We start from the raw sequence: 27,252 nt of genomic DNA, 5'->3' as shown, positions 1-27,252 counted from the left end.
AACTATAAAAAAACCATCATCCTGAGTTGGGGGTGGAGGGTGGGAGGAGGTACAGAAGACATAAGAATGGCAGGAATTTTTTACATTTGGTGATGCTGGGTGACGGGGATATGGAGGTTCCTTCTACTGTTCTGCTTACTTTGTATATGTTTGAAATATTCCCTAAAAGAAGGGTTTTTTAATAATAGCAGTAATTGGAAGCCATGGTCAACATAAGACAGGGCTACCGGTGCCTGAAAACAGGGCTGGAATGCCCACGTGCCATGGAGATGTGCACAATGCAGGTTCTGCAAGGTTGTGTGCACATCAGATTTCTTAGGAAAATATTTCTTTCGAGTCCTTGGTGAACTATGGAATGGACTATTTTTAGCTCAGGAATCCTGAACTCCGGTCACCCTAAAAAACTCCCACACTCGGCCACTAGTCAGCAGCCCTCGGTGCTTCTCAGATCGTTCCCGTGCGACTGTCCAGCAAGCATCCCCCACTGCCAAGGGGGACGGCGGACACCAGCTTTTCTGTGGCACACCTGAGACTCTCCCCCAGGCCCCTGCCCCTGTGTCCTGTATTCATTCACCACGTCCTCCCCCGACTTCCCTCCCTCTGAACGCCGCACTCACTAATTCAGCCAAACCCTCGGCATCTGGCCTCAGACAGATGGGACTGGAATTCTGGCTCCATCCTTCACCAGCCGTGGGGCCTCCGAGAGCTTCCTACCCTGCCCCAGCCTCAGTTTCCCCATCTGTAAAGTGAGTCTACGGCACCACCATCTCTCCTGGCTGAGAAGCATCCCCTTGGGAATTCAGTGAAGCCAGGGACGGACGCAGAGCAAACTCAGCAAGTGGGAGCCGGGCCTGCTGGCACGAACACACAATCGCCCGTGCTCCAGTGGGCAGTCTCACACGAGGCACACGGGCAGAGACAGTCTTGCTCCAATGTGAGGTCCTCAAATTCTAGTTGGACTGAGAAGAACAATAATTTTACTCAACATTGGTTATTTCTTTATTACATGATAATACGTGTTCACTGTTTAAAAAAAAATGACATTGATGATACTGACATTTACTAAGTACCAGGGATGTGCCGAGATGCTTCCCGTGTATCAGCTCACTGAATCCCCCCTGGCACCTGGTAGGTCCAAGTCTCACCCACATTTTACAGAGGAGAAAGTTGAAGTCCAGAGAGGTTAAGTAACTTGCCCAAAGACACAGCCAGGAAGTGGCAGAACTAGGATATGAACCTAGGTCTGTACAACTCCAGAATTTGAGCTCTTGACAACTGCTCCCTGGGAACTGTACATAGAAATTCCTAACATGCAGAAAAAGAAGGGAATTCTACCAACCAGAGATGGTCATTTTTATTAGTAGATATAACCTTCAAAACTTTTATGCATCCTTGTAAACATATGAATATATCTTACATAAATGCATACTATTTTAAGCAGAAGTATAAATAACATACTATTTTTGACCTGATTCTTTGCACTGAACAACACATTGTGAGCATCTTTCCAGAAGGGAAACACTCAATTCAAACCATTTTTAATGGCTACAAAGTATTTCCTTTGTATAAATGTCTAACAATGGCCTTTCCCATCCACATTGTTTTGTTTCCAATTTTTACTATGAACAATGTTATTAAGAACGTCTTTAGATCCATAGCATTTAAGCACCAGTTCAGTGGTTTCCTTGGGAAACAGCCCCAGAAGCAGAGTTGCTGGGCCAAAGGCCAGGGCATTTGTAAAGACTCTGGATGCAAACTCAGTAAGCTCGTCAGTGTCCGCCCCCTCTGCAGCCGTTCTCGCGCCTCGAAGGCACCCTACCTGTCAAGGCTACAGAACGCGCCATGGCGCCTGGGTCTGTCACATCCCCCCGGCTCGAGAATTGACAGCAGCTGCTCGTTGCCTGCAGACCGAGGGAAGCGTCAGTTCTGAATCTGGTGGCCCCGTCCCCCATCAGGATGGATCAGCGATGTCAGCCCACCCGTGGTTCCCAATGCCGGACCCGTGCTGGACTGACCACCTTCTCCCCCATTTGCAGCAACACGAGAAAACTAAAGTGGGTGAAGCGGGTTATCATAAATAAAATGTACTCCGGTTGGAAGTGCTGCCCTCTATCCACGGTCAATGTGCTTCCTAACTGGGGGGCCGAGGATTGCTCTTTCTTTCCCTGGGGGGGCAATAACAGTTAATGGGGTTGATTCTGCTGATGATTCTACTTGGCAAGATAAAAAGTTGGTCACCTCTGTCCGTTCCCTCTGTTTTTTTCTTCTCTTTTCTTTTAGTTTTTTTTTTTTTAAACAATTTTACTGGATTGAGAAACCCAAAGTGGGCAGCCCCGCCGTGGAAGGTGGGGTGATGCCAGATCCACGGCCTGAAGTATGGTTTCCCATCGCCAAGGTTGCTCTGGGAGAGAGGAAGCTTCTTCTGGGAAATCGTTCAACCCCGGCACCCCCACGCCCCTGAGCAATGCTCCCCAGCAGTGACCTCGTCTCCGACCTCCTCCTGTGCCAACCACTCGGCCCGCACAAGCTGAGGACCAGGCTAACATGGGACCCGGGACGTTCCCAGAGCCAGGGAGGATCCCCCAGGCTGAGATCCTGGAAAGGACTTTAAGCTGGCCTCTGTATCACTCTCCTACTGCTGCTGTAGCAAATTACTACAAACTTAGCGTCTTAAAATTACACGCATTCGTCTCTGGAGGTCGGAAGTCCTAAAATCAAGGCATCGGTGGGGCACGCAGAGGTCTGGTTGGTCAGGCTTGGGCAGGGCCGGCCACACGGACAGGGTGTGTGTCATTCCTCTTGAGACAGAGGGCGAGGCCCCAGAGAGACTGAAGGCAAGACATTTTAAATGTGTGCCTCAAGTTCTGAACAATGAAGGCTCCCTGGACAGTGCACACTTATAGACACACGTGCACACACACGAGTCTGTGATTTCTTCCTTTTACTAACAGATAATCTCCAAGCCAGCTCCGGGCACTGGGTGCTGCTGACCAGTCCCGTCATTCCAGGGCAGGACCGGCTTCTAAGCTGCCAAGAAGGGGTTAAGGGCAGGGAGGTCTTCCGGCCACCTGTGCTCCTTGCTGCTCAACCACGCACCCGGCCACCCAGCCACAGCTCCAGGCGGTGAGGCGGAGATGGGTGCCTTCCCGTCATTAGGTGCTGCTGGTCCACGGCCTCATCCGTCATTCCTCAGGCCGGCCGCACCATCATCACTCACCATCCCAAAGCTCCCCCAGAACGGACGCTCTCAGCAGATGTCTGTTTCAGGAACCATCTGCCAGCAGGACAAGAATAAGGGGCCAGGACAGGGCAGGACGCTTGGAGTGTCCCCATCAAGTTTATCCACCGAGAGGGGTTGCTTGAGCCCCATCCAGCAGCGCTGGCTCTGGACAAAAAGCCCCAGCCATCTTATCTCTTAACATGCTGACCTTCCTAGAATGACCCTGACAATGATGATGTTGACAATGGTGATGATGATGATGATGATGTTGGTACTGATGTTGGTGAGGATGATGTTGACGATGATGATGACTGACGATGGTGGAGGTGGGGGTGATAATGGTAACAGCAGCTTCTATGCATTGAGCACTTATTATTTCACAGGCTTTTGCTCAGTCCTATCAACATCTCCCTGATACAACTGAGGATGCCAAGACTTAGAGAAGTTGCTGCCCTTGGTGAAGGTCACACAGCTAGTAAGTGGTCATTAACATCTGTACTAGTTTCCTGGGGCCACCGTAACAAAATACCACAAACCTGGTGGCTTTAAACAACAGAAATTGACTCCCTCACAGTTCTGGAGGCTAGAAGTCCAAAATCAAGGTGTCGGCAGGGCCATGTCCTCTCTGAAGCCTCAACAGGAGAATTTGCTCCACGCTTTCATCCCCTTTATGTCTGGTGACACTAGCAATGTTTGTGGTTCCTTGCCTTGTACACACATCACCCCTCCAGTTCTGCCTCTGCTGCCGCAGAGCCTTCTCCCTGTGTCTGTGTCTGTGTCTCCTCTCCTCTAAGGACACCAGTCACACTGGATTAGGGGCCCACCCTCCTCCAGCATGACCTCATCTTAACTAATAACATCTTCAATGACCGTAATTCCAAATAAGCTCATATTCTGAGGCTCTGGGAAGGACATGCATTTTTTATGAGGACACTGGAATAATGTCCAGATCCACATGTTTGGCTCCAAAGCCTGTGCCCTTTGCCACCAGCTATACTGCCTCCAAAAACAATGGTGATGATGATGACAGTGACAGCCACCACTGCCTAATATTTACTAAGCACCAGGCTCTCTTCTATGCCCTTGACATACATTCATTCAGAAAAACCTTACAGCAACCTATGAAGTCCACTATTTATTGTCCCCATGCTATAGATGAGAAATGGAGGCCCAGGGAGGTAAGTGACCTGCCCAAGGTCTTATCACAAGGGAGCAGCAGAGATGGGATTCAAACCCGGGTCATTCTGACCCAGATCCAAGCTCTCAACCACACAGGAGCCTGGAGACGCACCGAACTTGTTCCCCAGCCCCTCAGTCCTGCCCCTGGAGGGGAGGGAGCTTCGTGACTGAAGGGGGCCACTTGCCAAACAGCTGGGCAGATGTGGCGGGCAGTCCCTCAGCGCTGGGCCGGCTGTCCGAGGGGCTGATTAAATCCGTGACCTTGGCTCCACTCGTGCTGCCCTCGAGCATGTGAGCCCCAGAAGCCTGGCCTGGAACCATGTCTCCATAGGCAGGTTTTTTCCACTGGACAAAAGCAGGGTGTGGAGGCTCTGGAACATGTGAGGATCACGCACAGGCGGGACCACCCAGCCCCTCACCCAGCCTCGGGTGTCCCAGAGGAGCGGGTCAAGGCCACAGCCAGGCACGAGGGGTCCAGTCTCAGAGAGACCTCACATCCAGGATCCTTCTTGGGATCTACCCTTCCCCCTCCTTCTTGAAAGTGGGGCTCCTTCCTGAAGCCAATTCTGGATGCGTGGGTACCCCCTCCTCCAGCCGCAGCGACCCCAGGCAGGGTCCCACAATCTGCCACCATCGTGGACAAATTGTATCCCCTCTCTGGGACTCAGTTCTCTCACTTCTAAGAGGCAGGGGCTGAAAAAAGGAAGTCTAGCCTGCTAGAATTTCTGCAGTGCCTGAGCCCAAGTCTGGGCGAATGTGATTCCAGTGAAGACACCCCCAAAGGACAGACGGGGCGGAGGGCAGCAGGATCCAAATGGACAAGAGACTCTGTCCAAAGAGCCAAAATGGCCCCAGAACCCTCCTCAGCCTCCTCCTTGGTCTCCAGGTGTCCAGAATCTGAGGCTCCTGAGGCCTCCTCATAAGAAGCCAGTCCCCACGGTCTTCGAGGAGATACCTGGCCCACATTCCTGCCAGCCTCAGAGCCACCGTTTCTGCTGTTCCTCCTGCCTGGAATTCTCCCCTAACCTAGACAGACCCTCCCCACCCACCCAGCTCCTCTCCTTCTCAACCCAAATGTCACTCCTGTCTCCCAAGCTCTCTGTAACGGGGACCACACTGTGATTAATGAACTTGGCCCTTCGCTGAGGGCCTGGCTGGGCTGAAGGTGCCACAGCCGGTTGCCACCCTGCCTGGCCCACAGTAACCCCTGGAGAATTGCATGTTGAGTGAGTGAACGATGGACTGTCAGGGACCCCTGTGGACCACACTCGTGCTGCAAAGGTTGACGGAATGCAACCAGCCCACCCAGCCCCTTCAGGGAGGTCCCTGCCCACAGACCCACGGCCCCCTTCCCCACTGCTCCTCCTCTACTTCCCCGCCTGTCTCTCTCCTCGCAGCCCTGGCCTGCACAGACTTGTGCCTGGACAGCTGGCCTCTGAGGAGGGGCCATCCCTGACAGGGGCACGCCTAGCCAGCTCCCAGCTCCCAGGCAGCTCACACATCCCGGCCTCCAAGGAGAGAAGCACCGGACCCAGGACAAGGGGCTGGATTCTCCCATCAGAGCGAGGACTAGTCGCGTCCATCTCATGCTGAGAGGCTGGTTAATAGCAATATTCACCCAGGGTGACAGTAAAGTCACACACACACACCTCCCAGAGCACACAGCCGGAGGCCAAGACCCCCAGTTCACAGGCAACTCTGTGACCTGAGCACATCTGCTCCACCCACCTGCACCCTCGCCCCTGACCAACCAAAACCGCCTCTTCCCTGAGGGGAGGTGACGGTGCACCTGGCGACCCAGAGAAGATGTTCAAACCCACCCATAACCAAACGCGCAAATCAACACGGCACGCCATTTCTCATCTATCAAGTTAGCAAAGAAGGGAAGAAGGATGTCCCCATTGCCAGCAAGGCTGTGGGGAGCACGCAGTCCCACACTCTGTTAGCAGGAGGAGAGGCTGGCACAGCATTCCAGGAGGACGGTTTGGCAAAATCTATCAAAATTGAAAATGCTCACATGCAACGTTAACAAAGCAATTCCACCCCCGGGATTCCATCCTACAGATGTATTTGCAAATGCGTGTGTGTGTTTATTGTAAAGAAACTGAAAGCAACCTATTTCCCGCAATATGGAAACAGTTGGATAAATTAAGATTAAAATAAATTAAGATCCCTCCTGCAGCATCTTATGCAGTCATGAAAAACTGTGAGGTGGATCTATTATTTCCTGACATGGAAAGATATTCATGATACGTTATGTGGGGGGAGAAGCAAGTTGCAAAACAGTATTCAGAGTATAATCCCATTCTTTCTATAATAAAAAAAGTGTATAGTGTATATGAGTGAATTACACACACACACACAGTCAGTTAAAAGTCATTAAAAGTGTTGGGATCTATTGAGATTAGTATTATTAGAATATTTTATAAGCATGTATTAATTTTGCAATTTTTGGAGGAAACTTAGTAATTTAAGTTATTAACTGAAAGAGGTAAACCCTGATGCTAGAACTTGACAAGGAAAGGATATCACTTATCGATCACACATACTGAAACAAAATGCAAAATTCCCAAACAAAACACTGGCCAATAGAATCCAGCTGTGACCCAGCACGGATCATGCACCGTGACCCAGCAGGGCCTAGGCAGGGAATGTGGAAATGGGTAAAACTGAAGGAACCACACCAACAGGTCAACAGGAGAAAGATGGTAGGAATATCACAACAAAGCTGGAAAGTCGCTTGCTCAAATTCAGCACCCATCCCCGTTTGGGGTTTTGTTTTGGGGGTGGTTTTTTCACCCTTAGTAAATTAAGGATGAAAGGTCTTCCTTTGAAGAAACTTCAACCCAAGAGCCAACATCACACAACAGTGCACAGTCGGAGACAAGGCAAGAATGACGGCAGCCGCACCATTCTTCATCACTCTGCTGAACGGTCTAGCTGATAAATATCACAAAACACTTCAGACAAGGGAAATATTGGATTGGAAAGGAGAAGATGGTATTATAACTTGGACAGCTGTGGTTGTCAACCTAGCAAACTCGAGACATTACCCCCCAAATTAGAAGTACTTAAAAAAAAAACTTTGGTAAAAAAGTTGGATACAAAATAAATATATGAAAATGAACCGCCTTCCAACACACTAGCAATACTCATTTGCAAAAAATGTAACGGAAAAAAATTCCTGGTCGAAATAGTAACAAAAAACAAAATATTCAGAAATGACCTTAAAAAGAAATGGGTGGAACCTGTAGGAAAAAAACCTATAAATCTTTACTAAAAGAAATAGCTATGTAACAAAGGAAGAGGCATGCCTTCTGGAGAGAAAAATTGAATTTTCTAAAAAGGATAATTCTTCCCCAAATCAAGATTTCACACAATTCCAAGCAAAATCACAGTAGGATTTCTTTTTGGAAGTTGAATAAGTTTTCCTATATTTCATCTGAAAGAATAAATGTTCGAAATATTTTGAAAATGAACAGGATGAGTAAGAAGAATACGAATAAGGTGCTGGCCTAAGTAACTTTGGAAAAGAGTGAGTGTGCAAGACCAAAGGCGAGAACTGCACTCTAGTTAGTTTTCCCATCAGGGGGCGGGTTAACAACGTGCACACCACTGTCTATGTGCACTGGAACCAGACAACTGAGTGAATGGATGGCGGATGGTTGATGATAGGAGCCAGGTTTGTCACCGTTGGAGTGAGAGGGTTACAGATAACCAAGGAAAGGAGGTTAGGATGACCCACGTGGTAATAAACTAGAGTGGGAGACATCAGTATGAACTCCTGTTCAGCCTAATATAGATACAGATGGGTACATAGAGAGAAATGTATAGATATAGGTAAATATACAGGCTATCTATACAACATATGTCACCTTGTTTTGTCAGCTAAGGGTCTAGAAGCAATGACACCCAGTAGCAATAAGCATACCTAACATTCAGACCCTAGTTTCTAATACCATTTTTCAAGGAAAGGAACTAGGGCTCCTTGGAGAAATGGCTAATTCTAGGACTAGAGCAGGAAATATTTGAATCTGGAACATCTTGTAGCTCCAGAAAGTAAGAAAGTGCTTTAACAAAAAATCCACAGCAATGGGAGTATGTCAAAGACAGGAGCCAACTGAAAGAGTTTCCAATGGCCACAGCCGGAAAAATCGGAGAACAAAACAAAGAAAGTATTGGCTTATAACCCAAAGCATAAAATAGATATCCATGAGTCCATACTGACATATATGTAAATGATTGAGTAAATAAATAAACGGGGGAGAAGAGACAACTCTCTCGTCCAGAAGAATTCCAAATAATTGGTGTAGCTACTGCACGCCCAAAAGGGTGGAGCCGAACTCCCTCTTCTTGAGTGTGGGCTGCGCATAGTGACTTTCTTCCAAAGAGGACAGCATGGAAAGTGAGACAGAGAAGAGTAATTGCACAGTGGAGACCCCTGACGACCTCATCCAGGTGACCAAGGTCAACATTGACAGTGATAAATCACACTGATAACACGTACCCTGGACATGACGTGGCCTTGTTCCTCCGCGGTCTCCCTCCCAGACACATTACCAGTCTCAGTGGAGGAAAACGTCAGACAAATCACAACCGAGGGACAAAATATCCGAGCAGTACTCATCAAAACTGTCAAGGTCATCGAGAACAGTCTGAGAAACTGTCACAACCAAGGAGAGCCTCAGGAGACGCGACAACTAAATGGAATGCAGTGTCCTGGATGGGATCCTGGGACAGAAAGAGGATGTTAAAGAAAAATGGAGGAAATCTGAACAAAGTACGGACTTTCGTTAATAATAATATACCAATACTGGTTCACTAACTGTGATAAACGTGCCGCTGTAAAACAAGATGTTAACAATAGGGAAACTGAGTGTTGGGTATGTGGGAACTTTCTCTACTATCTTCGAAATAATGCTGTAAATCTAAAACTGTTTAAAATAAAAAGTTTATTAAAATTTTTTAATCATCAATGGATGAATGGATAAAAAGACGAGGTGTGTATACACAATGAAATATTATTCAGCCACGAGAAAGAAGGCAATCCTGTCATTCTTGACACTTGGATGGACCCTGAGGGCATTATGCTGAGTGAAGTAAGTCAGACAGAGAAAGACAAATACTGTACGATCTCACTTAAGTGTGGACTCTGAAAAGCTGAACTCAGACAAACAGCGGGTAGAATGGTGGCGACCAGGGACCAGGGGTGTGGGAAATGGGGAGATGTTGGCCGACTGGCACAAACTCCCAGTTAGAAGATGGACAAGTTCTGGGGTCTAACACACAGCATGGTGACTGTAGCTAACAATATTGTATCACATGCTTGAGTGTTGCCAAGAAAGTAGATCTTAAATGTTCTCACCACAAAGAAGACATGGTAATTATGTGACAGGATGGAGATGTTAGCTAACCTACGGTGGTAATCAGTTTGCAATATACAAGTGTATCAAATCAACACGTGGTACATCTTAACCTTACCCAATATTATACATCAATTATATCTCAATAAAGTTGGGGAAAAATTTTTTTTAAAGACAAAAGCATATGGGGCTGGCCCTGTGGCCAAGTGCTTAAGATCATGTGCTCTCCTTTGGCGGCCTAGGATTTCACTGGTTCAGATCCTGGGCACAGACATGGCACAACTCATCAGGCCATGCTGAAGCAGCGTCCCACATGCCACAGCTAGAAGGACCCATAACTAAAAGTATACAACTATGAACCAGGGGGCTTTGGGGAGAAGAAGAAGAAGGGGGAAAAAAATCTAGGATTGGCCACAGATGTTCTCTCAGGTGCCAAAAAAAAAGAATATGAGGAAGGGTTTGCCCTATTAGTACATATTATAAAGCCAAATACTGAATATAATGTGCTCCCGGCACAAGCATTGTCATACAATGGGACAGAACAGAAAGCCTGGGTAAATCCTTAATAGATAAAGTAATTTGGGATAAAGGCCAGATCCACATGAATGAAAAAGAAGGAATTATTTGATAAAATGTGCCTGAACAATTAATTATCCCATTCTAGAAGAATTACGTTAGATTATTTTTTACACCATGCACCAATTTTTTTAAATTCCAGGTTAAAGAATAAAATATGAAGAGAAAAAGAGAAAACAAATGAAAAAACCTAGAACATGTACCTAACCAATTTTGTAACAGAAAAAAAGAATCTTCCTAAGCGTGCAAGTGAAGAAATTACGAAGAGAAAAAGTCAAGAGATTTCACGACATAAACATTTAAAACTTCAGAACATCAAAATCACAAACAATACTAAAAGGCAAATGACCAGGAAAAATACTAACCACATGACAAAAATCAGTTAATATCAACGTATAAAGTCCCCATGCTGATTGATAAGAAAACCACTAAAACCCCAATGGGAAAACGAACAACTGACAATTTACAAAAGAAGAAATTCACAGCAAAGAAAATCTAATGAGCACTTGAAAACGTACTGAACCGCACCAGTAATTCAAACAAGAAGATATTTTCCATCTTTTGAATTAGGGAAAAAATGTTTTTATCCTCATTTCCAGTGCTTGGGGTGGCTTCTCTGAAACAGAGAAACATTATGGAAAACAATTTGAAGTGTGGCCCACCCACTCAGTGTGTTAAAAATGGCCTAGGAATTCCGCCTTGAGAAACTTCATTCTACGAAAAAACCGATCAACGATGCAGACAAAGATACACCAGACTGCTTTGTGTGACATTTTAATAGAGAAAACCTGCAAACACCCTAAATTTTCAACCAGAATGAACCCATTAGCAAAATTCTAACTTTTTAGTTTGGGGACAGACCACTTTTTTCATTTAAAAACTGTTAAAAATATTTCTGAAGCACAGGTCCTGGTTTATCTCCAAGCACGGTCAGTCCAGAACCCCCGATATCGGCCCTGAAAAGTTTGGTCCCCTGGGTTTCGAACATGGGATTCCTTGAAGAAAGCGCTCCCAGGGTGCAGGCCTGGGGGGCCTGAGCGGTCAGCCAAAACCCCTGTTTCTCAAGGTCCCCTTCCACCAAAGGGAATTCCATTGGCTGATTCAAAAGACACGGCCAAACCTAAACCACAGCTCCAGCCCTGCTCAGAAACCGTCTGCGGCCGCTCACAGCCCATAGAAGGGAATCTAAGAGCTCCAAATCGCCAGTCCCGAAGCCCCAGCCCAGACGGATCTCCTCTCTCCCCGTTTTCCCATTTCACTCCTCCTCCACCCCGGCTCCCAAACACACCTGTCCCTACACATCAGCCGCCCAAACCACCCTCCAGCCACTGCGCAGTGAGCTGCATGTGCTCAGGGAGACCTTCTCGCCCGCCCGCTGCATCCCCAGCAGCGAGCACCTGGCAGGCAAATGGTCAAAACCCGACCAACATTCATTCCTGTTCATTGAGCCCTGCTCCCACGCTGCCTCCTCTCTCATGGTTAGTCCCCTCCCTCGAGGACCTATGGCCAGGACCTGGTATCCGAGCCAGCATCTGACACTTTCTACTCTCCGCCTGGCCTGTCCCCAGCAGGCTGCCGGCGCCTCGGTGTGAACCCTGTCCCTTCACACTGGGAGCCTCACAGGGCTGTGCACACAGCAGGGGCTCAATAAACGCTGCGGTCCCCCTCCACGTCTGGCCCCGGGGGTGTCTGCAGGGGTGTGGTTTGGGGAACAGGGAAGAGGATTAGGTCCTTTGTTCGACAGACGAGGGAGTGAAGGTTGGAGAGTCGCATACCCACTCAGAACCCAGAGACGGAGACGGGAGAAAAGGCGGGGGATGGAATGCAGGCTCCAGGAAGCTGCTGGCAGAGGGGACCGCGAGGACAGCCCTCAGGAGCCCCAGCCCGGGCCCCGAGACACTGGGTCTGGCTCCAACCGGCTGCTGTCCTGCCCTGCAACTGCAGCCAAGCATTTTAGAGATAAATATGGGTTATGAATCAGAAATGATGTCATCCTGGCAGGTGGCCTTGGGTGAGTCCCATCAGTGTTCTGAGCCTCAGTTTCTCCAACTGTAAGGGAAGGGGGTGAATTCGATGATCTCTAAGCTCCCTCAATGTGATGTCTGTGGAAGTCCGAGGACCATCCAGAAAGGGGGTGAGAGAGTTGGGATGGAGGGTGACCTGTGTCTCACCTGAAGCCCCAGGACCCTTCTCACACCCACATCTTCACAACTCCCCCAGCCTCGCTGCCCTCCGACCCCCGGGTGGGAGCTGTCCTTCTGATGTTCCCAGAAATCTTTTTCTAGACCCCTGGCTTCCGGGCTTGGAGCTGCAGATCCCTACCCAGCCCAGAACTCCTGGAAACAGAGGGACTTCTAAGCCTCTGACAACAAACAGCCTGAGGATCGCACAGATTCTGTCACACCCATTGTCGCCTATTTTTCAACTCTCTATATTGATATTGTGATTTATTTAACAAAGGCAAATTCTTCTAAACAACTTACTAGCTCATATAGCCTTGGGTCACTGTGTATGTTCTCAGCACAAGAACACTTCGCAGTACAATTTTGTAAGGAATCTGCCATTTTTATTTTCTCATTTTTGGCTTTATAAAGTTATTCTTCCGGATAAAGAGGTGGGTAGATGGAGAGACACGCAATAAAGGAAACAGAGCTAAATATTAATCATAGGATCCAGGTGGTGGGCAGACAGGTGTTAAATGTACTTTTCCCCCCATGTTGCTGTAAATCTGAAATTTTTCATTAAAAAACGGAGAAAAAGCCGTTCTGCGAGCAGGTTAGGAATCTGCAGCATATCAGCAGCCGCTGTCTCTGAAACTCCCCCCAGTGGGGTCTCCCAGGGACCCCTTTAAGGACATGCCCCTAACACCGAGCTGAAAGGAAGCCGGCTCCACGGAAGAAGAGCAGCCGCCCGCAGGGAGAATGGGGTGGGGAAGGGGAGACCTGGCCGCGAGGACGAGGCAGGTGGAGGCGACCCGGCACCCGAGGGAGCTGCCGTTTTCCTAGAGAGAACAAGTGAAGGGCGAGACGCCGCAGGGGTGAGCGCACCTGCCTTTGGGGGCTTTTCCGGCCTCCGAAGCCCCACGCTGGGAGCGGATTCTAAGAAGTACTAAGAAGTAAAAACTCGAACGTTGCAAAGGTGTATCCCGCCCCAGGCCCTGGCCCCGAACGCCTGCTTTCAACGTCTCCGCAAGTTCTCGCCCCACTTCATTAATGAGCAAAGTGAGGCTCAGGAAGGTGAGGTCACTTGCTGAAGTCGCACAGCCGGGAGGTGGCTGCACGGCTTCTGAACGCAGTGTCCCCGGCTCTCCGCCACTAGGCTGACAGCGCAACCCGGGAGACGCGGGAGAGGGGAGAGCAGGTTCCCTGGGGGACGGAAGGGGCAGCTGCGAGGCTTGCCCCCCGTGCCCAGGGTCGAACAGCGCGAACGTGCGAGAAGGCGCCCCCGCCCGGCCGCCGCGCAGCCCGCGGGCATCCAGGTGCGCCCAGGGCGCAACCGCGGGCGGGCAGGCGGGTGAGCGCGCGGCGACAGGGCGTCCGGCGGGGGGCGCTACCTGGGTCGTGAAAGGGCACCAGCGCGTAGTTGGCGATGGCCTGGCTGCCGCTGCTTAGGCTGCGCTCCAGGATGCGCGAGGCGCCGTCGATCACCTGCATCAGGTCGTCCCACATGGAGCCGGTGACGTCGAAGACGAAGGCCAGGGTGGCGCCCCCCTTGGTAGGCGGCAGCGCCGTCCCGGGCTCGCTGGCCACCGCCGCGGCCGCGGAGACCGCCATCAGCAGCCGCACGAGCGGCGCCCCGGGCGTCATCCTGCGAGGCCGGAGAGCTGCGGCTGCCGCGGGGGAGGCGCTGCGAGCGCGACCGTCAGGGGCACCCAGCGGCCGCCCGATGCGCGCAGCGGCCGGTGCGCGCGGGACAGGGGCTCGCGGCGGGGTCCCCCTGCTGGGAGTCCGAGGCGGGTCCTAGAGCCCACCCCGTTCAGGGTCACGGGCCCGCCTCCCCCGCTCCCCCCACCGTGACTCAAACTTTCCCGGCCCCGCTGCTCGCCAGTCCAGACCCGAGGTTAGAGGAGGACGCGGGGCGGACGGCAGAAGGGAGCCGGGGCCGCGGCCAAGGCAGCGAGGGATGGGGACGCACGGGCCGCAGCGGACACCTGCGCCTCCGCCGACGCGCGCCCGGCTGCGGGGGCGGGAGCGGGCGGGGTACAGACAGCCCTTGTCCCCCAGCCTGGCCCCAGCGGGCCCTGGCTTTTGTTTCTCCCTCCACCCTGCCTCCTAAGAGCTGCCCCCTACACACACACACACACAAACTGTGCAATGCCTTTTCTTTCTGCAGGGATCTGCGCTTCCCAGTTACTGTAATTATTACTGTTGTTATAATCAAGCCCCATACGTGGAGCACCTACTGTGTGCTAATTGTTTTCACATAGTTATTTCCTCAAAGGCTCGCTGCAACCTGAGAGGGAGCCGCTAACGCTAAACCCATTTTACAGACGAGCAAACTGAGGCTCAGTCATTTGTAAACCGAGGGGAAGTCATTTGGCCGAAGTCACTCAGGTCTCGAGCGGTGGAGGCAGGAATGGAAGCCAGATCTAGAAAGATTCCGAAGCTCCTGGGCTCTGCGGCCTCCCCTAAGTGTTGTGAGACATTGTCACAGGTCATCTGCTGCTGCCAGAGGATGGCAGATGCCCCTGGCCACCTACCTCGCTGGATCCCATGGATTGCCAGGTTCTGGGACACATGGAGGTGCTGCTGGTGCTGCCCAGGGCTCCCCTTAGCTGTTCCCTCCCTGAGTGTCCCCTTCTGCCACCACGGCTCAGCTCAGGCTGTGCTCTCGGGGCTTATTTCTATGCGGGTTTCCCCACTGGCCTATGAGCCCCTTGAGGGCAGAGCTGTGTCTTGGTTCCTTCATCAGCCCTCAGTTCCCAGCCCGGTCCCTGGCAGGTGGCGGGGGCTCAGTAAATGCTGCCGGAATAAATAAAGAAGAGACGGCGTTTGTGGGCCTCCTTCTTAGAGCCACATGAGAGAGGACAGCTTGCCCCCTCACCCCTCAGTCCCTCCTCTGAGAAGACTGTGCTCCCAGGACAGGGACAGCAGCCCCGCAGACACGGTGGAGGGCTCTGGGACTGTGATGGGTCTGGGGGTGGCGGGGGGGTGGATTTCTGCAGGTCCTGCCCCTCCAGAGCCCTCAAGCAGGAGGATGGTCCCCCACACCATACCTCCTCTAGCTCACTTTCACCTCTGAGGTCGCTTGGACACCCTTGCCCTGTAGCCCCCCACCCTCTTGTCTGCCCCTCATCCTAGCACTGACCACATTATCACCCGTGTCATCTCTGTAGGTCTGCCCCTCCCATCCAACTGGGAGCTCTGTGGCAGCAGACACCTGGTGCCTGGCACAGGGTAGGTGCCCAAGGAAGGTCTGCCCGTGAATGGGGCAGTAGGTATCAGAGAGGCCTGGTAGCTGGGCATTGGCCATGGCGAGGAGGTGGCACACGGCCTCAGGGACTCAGTTCTGACCAGGGCAAGGCCCTCTTGTAAGAAGGGCTGGGGTCCAGGGGACATGGTCTCCATGGAGCTGCCTGTCTCATGGGAGATGGTGGGAGCTGAGCACCCAGGCCCAGGGGAGAGAGGAGCTCACAGCCAAGCTCGCGGGAGGTTGTCACCTGCACTTCTGAACACTGGCTCTTTAAATCTCCCTGGACTGAGGCCCTGATTGGCCCCAGTGCCTGGGCAGGGTTGGGCCAGCTGCTGGAGGGAGCAGAGAGGCCCCAGCTGTGGGAAGGCAAAGGCAAACAGGAGCCAGGAACCAGGCAGGGCTCGCAGACGGTGACTTTTCAGGCACAGTGCAGGGGACATTTGGGGACAAACAATTCCTTCCTTCATTCACTCCACAAACAGTGGCTGAGCCTAAGCTGGGTGTCAGGCACTCTGCTAGGCACTGTTGGGGGAGGGGGGAACACAGATGCAGAGACAAGCTTCTGCCCTCGGGAGAAGAGACATGTAAACACATAATTCTAAGTCAATGACATAAGTGCTAATAAAGGACTCACTGAGCACCCTGGGAGCTCAGAGGAAGGAGTGGCTGAGCCTCAGGGGTCAGCGGAGGTCACAGACTGAGCCTGAGGAGCCTTCGAGAACAAGAGGGAAGGGCATTGGAGGAGCAGGAACAGTATGTGCAGAGGCAGGAGACACCAGAGAGCTGCTGCTGGCCCCGTGTGACTGAAGGGCAATGGCAGAGGAAAGGACAAAGGCTGGATCTTGAAGGGCCTTCAATGTCTTGCGAAGGGTGTCAGATTTCTCCAAAGGCACTGGGGAGCAGTGGAAGAATGTGAGGCAGGGGAGCGACCTGATCCTATGTGCACTTCAGAAAGGTCACCGCGACAGAAGTTCAGAGGGTAGATCTTGTGGACGCCAAGAACCCATAAATCTGCCCCCCAGGACATAAGAGCAGAGCTGGCCATGAAGAAAGCAAGATGCTTCTCCTCAGCGGATCCCAAGGGCAAGTGGGATCGTGGATTTGAGTCCTGAAACAGCCTCGTGACATTGAGCAAGGCCCTCCCCCTCTCTGGCCCTCGGTTTCCCCATTTATAGAATTATTTGAGATGGAGGGGGGCTGACAAGATGACCTCTTGCCGGCCCACACTCTAGACCCACCTCTGGGGTCTCTTGGAGACACAGGAAAGATGCTTTGTTGTGGCAAAGCATCTCCCAACTGCCACGGAAGGGAGCCTTGGGCAGGCACCCATCATCCCGTGCAGGGTGGCCAGGGGTGCGGCCCCCAACATGGCCCTCTCCCCCTGCTTGGTGCTTCCCAAGAATGTAGCCATGCTCATCCAAGGGAGCGAGGCCCAGAGGACCGCGCGTGAGCGCAGAAGGCCCAGAGAAAACACAACTGAACCTCATCAATCAATTTCCATCCCACCACCTTGACTTCCAGGCCGCCTGGGAGCTCACATTTTTGAACTCGAGATAATCCACATTCTTCCCTTATTTCCAGAAGGAGCGGTCTCAGTGGAGTTATTTGTTTCCCAACACACCACATGTTTGCTATGGAGAGCCCCGTGGGCCCGGCCCCTCCACTTAAAGGAAGCATGCACTGTTATTGCTCACCCCACCGCTCTCAGCCTTGGCGTGGAAATCCAGTCCTGTCTGCAGTGTCGACACTGGGGATCCAACACCAGCTGAGGGGCTGGATCAGAACCCAGGGTTGTGGACACTTGGCTGGTCAAAGAAAAGTGGCCCCTCCCTGCCAGTGGTTCTTCCGTACACCCCACTCCCTATACACATGCCAGTCCCGCTCACGTTAGATCCTCTGTGATTCTAAGACCCTCTCTCGCCTCATCCCCCCGCAGCCCTCTTCCTGAGGGCGTCTGCTCCGTCCTCGTCCTCGGAAAGCATGAAAACACTAATGGTGGAGCGCATTTCCCTCATCAAGTGCCAGACACGGCAGGACGCCTCCTCATTGGCTGCCCTCTAACAACCGCCAAGGTCAATATTTCCTCTTCACGTGACGGATGAGGAAACTGAGGCTCCGAGAGGCGAAATGCCGTGTGCAGGCCAGACTTTGCATCCCCATCTGCCTTTCTCCCGAGCCTGTGATCCACCCTACCACTCCACGCTGCCTCATAAACGTGCGGGGTGGTCTGTACAGGATTCCCAGCAGGCAGAACTTCCAGAACCACGTGGAGCTCGGTGAGCAGCACCTTAGGCTGGACTCGGACTCAAGTTTCAGACATTTAGCACTTTTAAGTGCTGAAAAGTCACGTCCGACCCCTGTTTAACCAAACTGCCTGGGCAAAATGAGAGGAGAGAGAGAAACGACCGTGTAGGTAGGCGGGTGACTCTGGCCGTTGTTCTGTGGACACACGCCCAGGGCCGGAGAAGTAGAAACAGTCTCAAAGCCTCATTTCTCCCCTCTAGGAAGGAATCAAAGAATTAAGTGAGGGCCCTGGAAGACAGGACCAGCAGGGAGGGGAAGGAACCGGCAGACAACTTGGGAAGATGGAGCTGCCAAGGAGAAGGCAGAGGCTGGAAGCAGAATCTGCAGAACTGAGCGGAGCATACCCAGCAGGCAGGCGCGGGAGTGATTTACCGCCGAACGCAATCGCTCTGTGGACCCAGCCTCCGAATCACATGGACCATAAGGAATAGTTTAAGAGCATCCCAGGAAATATCTGAGCAGCTCAAGGGACACAGGAACTGTTACCCATCCCCACGTTTTCAAGAACAATCAATCAAAAGAGCTAAATCAGAGCAAAGAGCTCTAAGACTCACTCCCCGCCACTCAGACCTGGCCCATTGTCCCCCGGGTGGAGCTCGTGTGTCACTGAGCCCCTGAGGCTGTCCTCAGCGGAGAAGGGACCCACTTCCCTGGCAGGGGTCATTGCTCACTGTGCTGTGTACTAAGCCTTGTTGTCATTTGTGGCCATGATGTTGCCTTTATCGTTGTCATTGGTGGTTGGCAACAATATCCAGAATGAGTTGAGGCTTACTATCCATCCCTTTTATTCTTTTGTCCTCTCTCTCTCTCATCTCTCATAACTAAAATTCCATTGAACTAGTTTGCCCATTTTGGCAGACTTGGTTGGCTTCTTAACCTCAAGTTCTTCCCCCTTCTTCCTGGAAAGCCTGGCTTTCCCCCTGTCTTTGGTTCAGGTGTTCTCTACTCTTCTTCCATGTGACTTGAGGAAATGTGCCCCTTTCCCCTCTCCAAGGGGAATCCTGATGGACCGGGTCACCCTTGTGTCCCACTCTCCCTGCCCGTGACTGGGCTAGGCTGGGGATGGCCTTTGATGCAGTTCTGGCCAATGAGCCGTGAAAGAATATGTCCAGGAGAGACACAAAAGAACAAAGCCGGAGGACTCACACCACCTGATTTGAAGTCTTCTCCCAGAGCAACAGGAATTAAGATGGTGTGCTATAGGCCAAAAGAAAGACGGACAGGCCAGTGGAACAGAGAAGAGAGTTAGAACAGATCCACACTTACACAGGCAGTTGCTTCCTGACACAGGCGTCAGTGGGGAAAAGGGAAGTCTTCTTCAGATAACCGTGTTGGGACAACTGCATGTCTGTAAGGAAAGCAATGAACCTGGATCCCTACCTCACACCATACACAAAAACTAGTTTGGAATGATTCATAGGCCTAAATGGAAAAGCTAAACTATAAGGTTTCTAGAAAAAGAAGCGCAAGGAAGAATGAGCCCCTCTTCTTCCACTTGTTGCCATGTCTGCATAGGACCTCTGGACCTTTGCAGCCTGAAAGCACGATGAAGCCGGGCTGATGAGAGGAGATGAACGAGAAGGGCCCTTTGGGGCAGCCCTACAGATGGCTTTCTCGTCGTGTGCGAGAGCGCGTTTTCCTTTATAGCTGCAGCACACAAAACACCAAGTACACTGATTTTGATGAGTACTTTAAGGGATTATCGAACAACTTTCTCTAGACCTGGATTTCTTCTTATGTGTTGACTTTGGAATCCCACCCTTGGGCAGGTGCTGAGGTACCCCAAGGAGAGAGCTGGGATGGCCACGGCACAAAGTGACCCATGAGAAAGTGCCCCCAAGGGACAGAGGCCACATTTGACTCAGCCTCATTCATAACCCCAAGACCTAGCACGTACCTGCCGCACAGCAGAGCTAAGTGAGGAAGTGTTGTGTGAAAGGATGGACAGAACAAGAGCCCAAGGCCTTTCATCCGTTGTTCTATAAATGCACAAGCTTAGTCAGTGCAATGAAAATACCCTAAGGAAGAACCCAGTTCCTTCAGTAATTGCCCTTCATTTACACTCTCCCGTTACTTGAATAATTTCCCCCACGTGTTTGAAAAACACAGAATTGGACAGTCTTTGTGGTGGGGACAGGGTCATTAAAGCCAGCGATTCTAGAAGGCCCCACCTGCCCCCGAATCAGGACCCCTCCTGTCACAGCCTGGTTCCCCTCCTGTCGGGCCTAAGTGCCCACCACTAGTGCCACGTCCTCTGTGTTAAATGGCAAAGATGAAGGATTCGCTCCAGAAGCTCCTGTGACACAGCACTTGGCTCCAACAAGATGCCCTCGGCCCTCTCCCACCACCACCTTAGCTGGGACTGCTCAGCAGACAGGCTCTTTCCAGCCAGAGGATTCTGAGAGCCTGTCTCCGAGGTAATGAAGGGGAAGTGTGACCGCCAAGAAAAACCACTGCAGAGCATTTAAAGATGCCAGGTCAGGGAGAGCGCGGCAGTGGGGATAATCATGGGGAAGCCGCTGTGAAAACCGCTTGGCAGTTTCTCAAAAAATTAAACATAGACTTACTCTATGGTCTAGCAATGCCACGCCTAGGGATAGACACAAAGAATTGAAAACAGGTGTCCAAACAAAGACTTGTACACCAGTGTTCATAGCTGCACATTCACAAGAGCCAAAATGGAAACAACCCAAGGGTCCATCACTGACGAATGGATGAAGAAAATGTGGTCGATCCATACGTGGCTGACCATTCAGCAATGAAGAGGGATGGAGTATTGATCTATCCTACAACATGGGTGAACCTTGAGAACACTATGCTAAGTGGAAGGAGCGAGACACAAAAGGCCAGGTCTATGATTCCATTTATATGGAATCACATAAATGGAATCTGGAAGGATCCAGAACAATGAAACAGGCAAATCCATAGACAGAAAGCAGATCCGTGGTTGCCTAGGGCTGGGGGTAGCGGGGAATGAGGAGTGACTGCTTAGTGGGTATAGGTTTTCCTTTTGGGGTGCTGAAAATGTTCTGGAACTAGATAGTGGTGATCGTTGCACAAGATTGTGAATGTACTAAATGTCACTAAATTGTACACTTTAAAATAATTTAAATGGTAAATTTTATGTTAGGTGTATTTCACTACATACACACAAAAGGCAGGGCGTGGCTGTCTGGGGAGGGCAGGTGGGAAATCAGAGTAAGGCATTCTCAATGACCGGGGATGTGGGGCAGCCAGCTGGGGCCTCTCTGCCTCTGAGTGGAGCCGAGCCAGCCCCTGCAGGGGGGCGATGGATTCTCCCACCGCCCTGGCCCCCGCCCCCTAGTCTCCTTTAACTTCCTGCCAATGAATTTACCCCAGGGAACTCTCCACCGAAGGAGCCGCAGTGTCACTGAGATGCTGTCAATCAAGGAAACAGACAGATCCTGACAATTAAGCTGTGACAGGTGACCTTTGATTAAAGCAGAGAATTGCAAAGGGAATCAGATTAAAGACGTTTAAATTAATGGTGCCTGAAGCTGGTTCCCGAGAAACCCCATTTGGAAAATGTGAAGGAGAGAAATGATGCTCCCCAGCCCAGACATCAAGTCGTGACCTTCTTAGCAGGAAGAGGAGCTGCCTGTCAAGTGCCAAGATTTATGGGGTGGGCTCTGTTACAAAAGGAGACCTGATTACCTCTCATCTGACATTTAGGAGAAACAGTGCTACACACAGGAACAAAAGCCTCAGGAGCAAAGCAGTTACTGACTGTTGCACAAACACACAATATAGACCCCGTGGCGTTCACTGTTGTGAGTTCTGGCCACCCAAAATGCTCAAGGGCCATTACTCGACTTCCTACACCCCCTTGCAGCTGAGGCATGGGTATGTCATGGGTTCCATCCTCCAAATACACTCATGCCTGCCTATGAGTCCACAGCCAGACACGAAGAAGCTGGTGGCCCCTTGGTGGCAGTGTCAGCAAGATCGAGGTCCAGGCGTGAGGGGCAGTGGTGCGATCCACACCCCTAGTCATCAGATTAAGGTTGTGATGGCTTGGGGGGCTTGTTTCCACCTGGTTGGCACCAAGGACAATTCTCCAGCTCACAGATGAGCACCCAACAGTGCTGCTGAAAGCAGCCAGAGTTGGCTTCTGTCGCCACAGCTAAGAAGGCCGCCCCGTTCCTTCTGGTGATGGATTCCAACAGACTTCCTGCAACCAGAGTGGTCACGTGACCCAGGCTGACCTCATCCTCTTGTCCCATCCCTCCAGCTACAGTGGTTGGTCTAGAGATGGGCACGTGACCCAAGTGGAGCCAATCCGCATCCTCCCCTGGGATGTTTCTACTGGGAAAGAGTCTCTCCCGCTTCTGGGGTGATGGGACCCAACGGCTAGGAATGGGGGACACCAGCAGCCATGTTCCCAGCCACAGGGAGGAAACCGTCCACAGTAAGAGAGCAGGAAGCCAGCAGAGACCAGAAGCAGAGAGAGGACGAGAGAGAAGCCTGACACCCTTTGAGTCCCTGCTCCCCCCATACTTTCCGTGGTGTGATTACATGAATGAAGTTCCTTTTCTTGCTTAGGCTCATTTGGGTTGGGTTTCTTCCTTTTATAGCAAAAGTCATAAATATTGGAGGTGCAGAAATGTTCCTTTGTTCAGGAGATGGCCTCGTGGGCTTGTCTTTCTCTTGAGATGGCAGCTGACTGACAGTGAACAGGAGCAAGTTCCCTGAGCCTGTATGGGAAATGATCTGACATCCAGCAAGCACTCAATAACTGCTGGGCACAACAAGCTATTATTATCATTGGTCCTAAGATCTCCTTCCCATTCGTAGCCCAGGGGGTTGAGTGGGAGAGGAGAGATGGGTGGGGGCAAGTTCAGGACCTGGAATGGGTTGTTTCTCTTTTTTTTCCAAACATTTTTGGTTAAGGCCCCACCCCAAGTGGTTCCTCCTAGCTCTGTGAACTTGAAAAAGGAAAAAATATATTTTTTGATGTAACCAGGAAATTGTGCTCACTGAGGGAGTTGATGACCTGCTCTTGGAGGCAGCGATCCACTTTCAATAGAGAACTTTCCTAATGAAGGTGTTCCCTGAATTCCAGCTTGTAACCTTCTCGCCAAGTCTTCCCTCCTGGTGTGGGGAGCACAGCTCTGTGCCTCCTCGGCCTGGAAAGAAAGAAAACCTACTCCTCCGAGCTGCTGGAGGGTGTCCCCCAAATTAGTGCCTTGAACATGGCAGCCTGGCCCCAGCCTGACCTCTAGGCCCAGCTCGGCCAGACGTCCCAGCCCAGAGAAGCACAGGGTGACTCACAGGCATCGAACAGTGAAGTCGGTCTTTACTGGAGACTCTGGAGCGTTGGGAAAGGGGGCAATTCAGCTGACAACACCCCACTCAGCCTCCCGAAAGCCCCCCTTTAACACACCTGCCCCACAGTCCTCTCCTCCCCATAGTGGCCCCTCTAAGTTTCTCTCCTCCTCTCCGTCACTCCAGCTCTCCCCTCCCTTCCACATCCTTTACTCTCCCCTTCCAATAGCATTGAGTCCTTTTTAAATGCAAATTAATCTAGTCCCTTTAGACTCTGCCCCACTTCTCCAATCATCACCCCTCCTCAGTCCACAAAATTTCAAGGAAAACAACAAAATCTTCATGAGGAGGTCAGGAAGAGGGAAAGGCAGTGAAGATCTAGGTCCCGTCGACCTTCATGAGAAGGGGCTGGCGTGGTGGCGCAGTGGCGCAGTGGTTAAGTTCACGCACTCTGCTTTGGCAGCCAGGGGTTCGAGGGTTCAGCTCCCAGGTGCGGACCTACACACTGCTCGTCAGCCATGCTGTGGCAGTGTCCCACATACAAAACAGAGGGAGATGGGCATGGATGTTACCTCAGGGCCAATCTTCCCCAAGCAAAAAGAGGAAGATTGGCACAGATGTTAGCTCAGGGCCAATCTTCCTCACACACACATACAAAAGTCCTAAGAAGACCACAATGATAAATAAGTTCTAGGGACATGTGTGTTTGGATGCCTGTAGGTCATGTCTGAAACTCAACCGTTAACCATGAACTCCCCCTTAGGGAGCAAGGAGACTGGTAAGATTTAAACCCACAAATGTCCGCCTCTCCTGACGGTGCAGTGGACAACACCAATGCAGCTGCAAGGACTCAGCCTCTTGGTGACCAAGCCATCTCATCCTGCACAAGTGGCATTTTGTCCCGTACGTGACCAACTCCTACGTGTGGGGATTCAGTTTCTCTCAGGAATTGATGGAACCGGTAGACAGAAAATCAGCAAGGATATAGAATAAGTGAACACCACTAGCAGCCACCTGTGTCTAACTGATGTGGGACACTCCACCCAACAAGATCAGAACACGCAATCTTTTCAATTGCCACTGGGACAGTGACTGAGATAGACCATATCCTGGGTCATAACAAACCTTAACAAATTTAAAAGAATTAAAATATACAAAATATGTGCTCTGACCATAGTGGAATTAAACAAAAAATCAATAAGGAAAATGAAAGGACAATGTATCAAAATATTTGGGATGCAGGTAAAGCAGTGCTTAGGGGAAAGTTTATAGCATTAAGTGCTCATATTAGAAAAGAAGAAAGGTGTCGAGTCAATAATCTGGGCTTCTACTTCAAGAAACTAGAAAAAGCTCAAAATAAATCCAAAGCATAAGGAAGGAAACAAATATTAGGGCTGCAATGAATGAAGTTGAAATCAGAAAATTATAGAGAAAATCAGTAAAACCAAAAGCTAGTTCTTTGAAAAGATCAATAAAATTAATAAACTTCCAGTGAGACCAACAAAGAAAAAAAGAGAAAAATGACCAACATCAGGAATGAAAGAAGGGCTGTCACTACAGGCCACACAGACTTTAAGGGGATAATAAGGCAACAATCAGACCAATTCTATCCACATGAACCCATTAAGTTAGATGAAATGGACAAATTCCTCAAAACTGCAAAGTACCAAAACTCACCCAAGATGAAATCAATAACCTGATTCATGCTATAACAAATAAAGAAATTGAATTTGCAGTTTCAAAACCTTCCCGAAAAGAAGACTCCTTGCCCAGATAACTTACTGGTCAATTATACCAAATATCTAAAGGAGGAACAAATTCTACCTGATGAAAGAGAAGGGAACACTTTGCAACTCATTCTATGAGATCAGCGTTACCCTGATCCCATAACCTGATAAAGACATACAATAAAAAAAAAAACCTACAGACCAATATTTCTTATGAACATAGATGCAAAAATCCTCAACAAAATATTAGCAAACCAAATTCAGAAATACATAAAAAGAAGAACACCACGACCAAGTGGCGTTCATCCCATGAATAAAAGACCACGTTGACATTCAGAAGCAGTGAAATCCACCATACGAACGGCCTAAAGGAAAAACCCCACACGATCCTATCAATTGATTCAGAGAAAGAATTTGACAAAACTCAATATCCTTTCATGAAAAAACTCTCAGCAAATAGCAATGGAAGGGAATTTACTCAGCCTGATAAGTGGTATCTACAACGTTACAGCTAACAGTGTACTTAATGGCGAGAGACTGAACTCTTTGCCCCTGAGAGTGGGAACAAGGAAAAGATGTCCACTCCCCCGCTCTGTTTCAACATCATACTGGAGGTCCCAGTAAGCACAATAAGGGAAAAAAAAAAGGAGGCATACAGATTGAAAAGGAAGAAATAAAACTGTCCCTCTTCATATGACACATTTGTCAGAACAGAAAATTCCAAGGGATTTACCCTAAAAAAATCCCAGAACTAATAAGTGAGTTTACCCAGGTGGCAGGAGCAAGATCAACACACAAAAATCCACTTTATTTCTATACACCAGCATTGAACAATTGGAAATAAAAAGTTTGAAAAACAATACCATTTTACAATAGCTCCCCAAAATGAGAGACTCAGGTATAAATCTGACAAAACATCTGTAAGGTCCATGTGCTGAAAACTACAAAGTGCTGATGAAAGCAAGCGAAGAAAACCCAAAGAAATAAAGACACGCTGTGTTCACGGCTCGGAAGACTCAACACAGTAAAAACGTCAATTGTCCCCAAATTGATCTGTGGATTTAACGCAATTCCAATACAAATCCCAGCAGGCTTTACGATACAAACACACCCATTCTAAAATTTATGCCGAAAGGCAAAGAAACTAGAATAGCCAAAACAATTTTGGAAAAGATTACAGTGGGAGGAATCAGGCCACTTAATTTTAAGACTTTCTATACGGCAACAGTTCTCGGTCAAAATAGTGGGTCCTGGTGAAGGGAGAGCCACAGGGACAAATGGAACGGAACGAAAGTCCAGATAGAGACGCACATGATTATGGCCAGTTGATTTCTGACAAGGGTACAAAGGCAATTCGATGGGGAAAGGACAATCTTTTCAACTCACGGTCTTGGAACAACTGGATATCTGTATGCAAAAACCAACAACAATAAAAAGAGAACCTTGACCTAAACTTCCCACCTTATACAAAAATCAACTCAAAATGGATCATAGATTTAAATATACAAAACGTAAAACTACAAAGCTTTTAGAAAAAAATATGGGAGATGATGTTCACGACCTGGGGATAGGCAGTGAGTCCTTAGACACGCCACCAAAAGCACAATCTGTAAAAGAAAAAAACTGATGAGTTGGACTGCATCAAAATTAAACATGTTTATTCTGCAAAAGACACGGTTAAGAGAAGGAAAAGACAAGCTACAGACTGCGAGAAAATATTGGTTTGAGTCACACATCCAACGAAGGACTTGCATCCAGAATGTATAAAGAACTCTGAGAACTCAACAGTCAGAAAACAAACCATCCCAAGAGGACATATGGGAGGTAAATGTTCCGTATGTTCAATATCGTTAGCCACCGAGGAAACGCACATCAATGCCGTTGTGAGATGCCCCACATTCCCAGTAGAACAGCAAGATGGAAAAAAAAAAAAAAAAAAAGGCTGACAATACTAAGTGCTAATCAGGATGTGGAGGAATTCATTGCGGGTGGAAATGCAAAATGGTACAGCCACTCCAGAAAACAGTTCAGCAGTTTCTTCTAGAGTTAAATATACACTTGCCATATGACCCAGCCGACCCACTGCTAGGGATTTACCCTAGAGAAATGAAAACTCATGATCATACAAAAACTTATACACGAATGTTCACAGCAGCTTCATCCAGAATCCCCCCAAACTGGAAAC

At 49.8% G+C, this 27,252-nt stretch overlaps 1 protein-coding gene across 6 annotated transcripts in view; it reads right to left on the bottom strand.

Annotated features, from left to right (window-relative positions):
• Positions 1–14,286, bottom strand: part of HMCN2 (hemicentin 2) — a 146,970-nt gene extending 132,684 nt beyond the window's left edge. For all 6 annotated transcript variants that reach the window (XM_070251672.1, XM_070251673.1, XM_070251674.1 and 3 more), the window contains exon 1: positions 13,892–14,286. In XM_070251672.1, coding sequence (XP_070107773.1) covers positions 13,892–14,144 — 253 coding nt within the window. In that variant the 5' untranslated portion in view covers positions 14,145–14,286. The remainder of the gene's footprint in view (positions 1–13,891) is intronic.
• Between the last annotated feature and the right edge of the window lie 12,966 nt (positions 14,287–27,252).

Source organism: Equus caballus, chromosome 25 (assembly GCF_041296265.1).
Source record: "Equus caballus isolate H_3958 breed thoroughbred chromosome 25, TB-T2T, whole genome shotgun sequence".
Classification (NCBI taxonomy): domain Eukaryota; kingdom Metazoa; phylum Chordata; class Mammalia; order Perissodactyla; family Equidae; genus Equus; species Equus caballus.
This window is presented reverse-complemented; position numbering and strand designations above follow the sequence as displayed.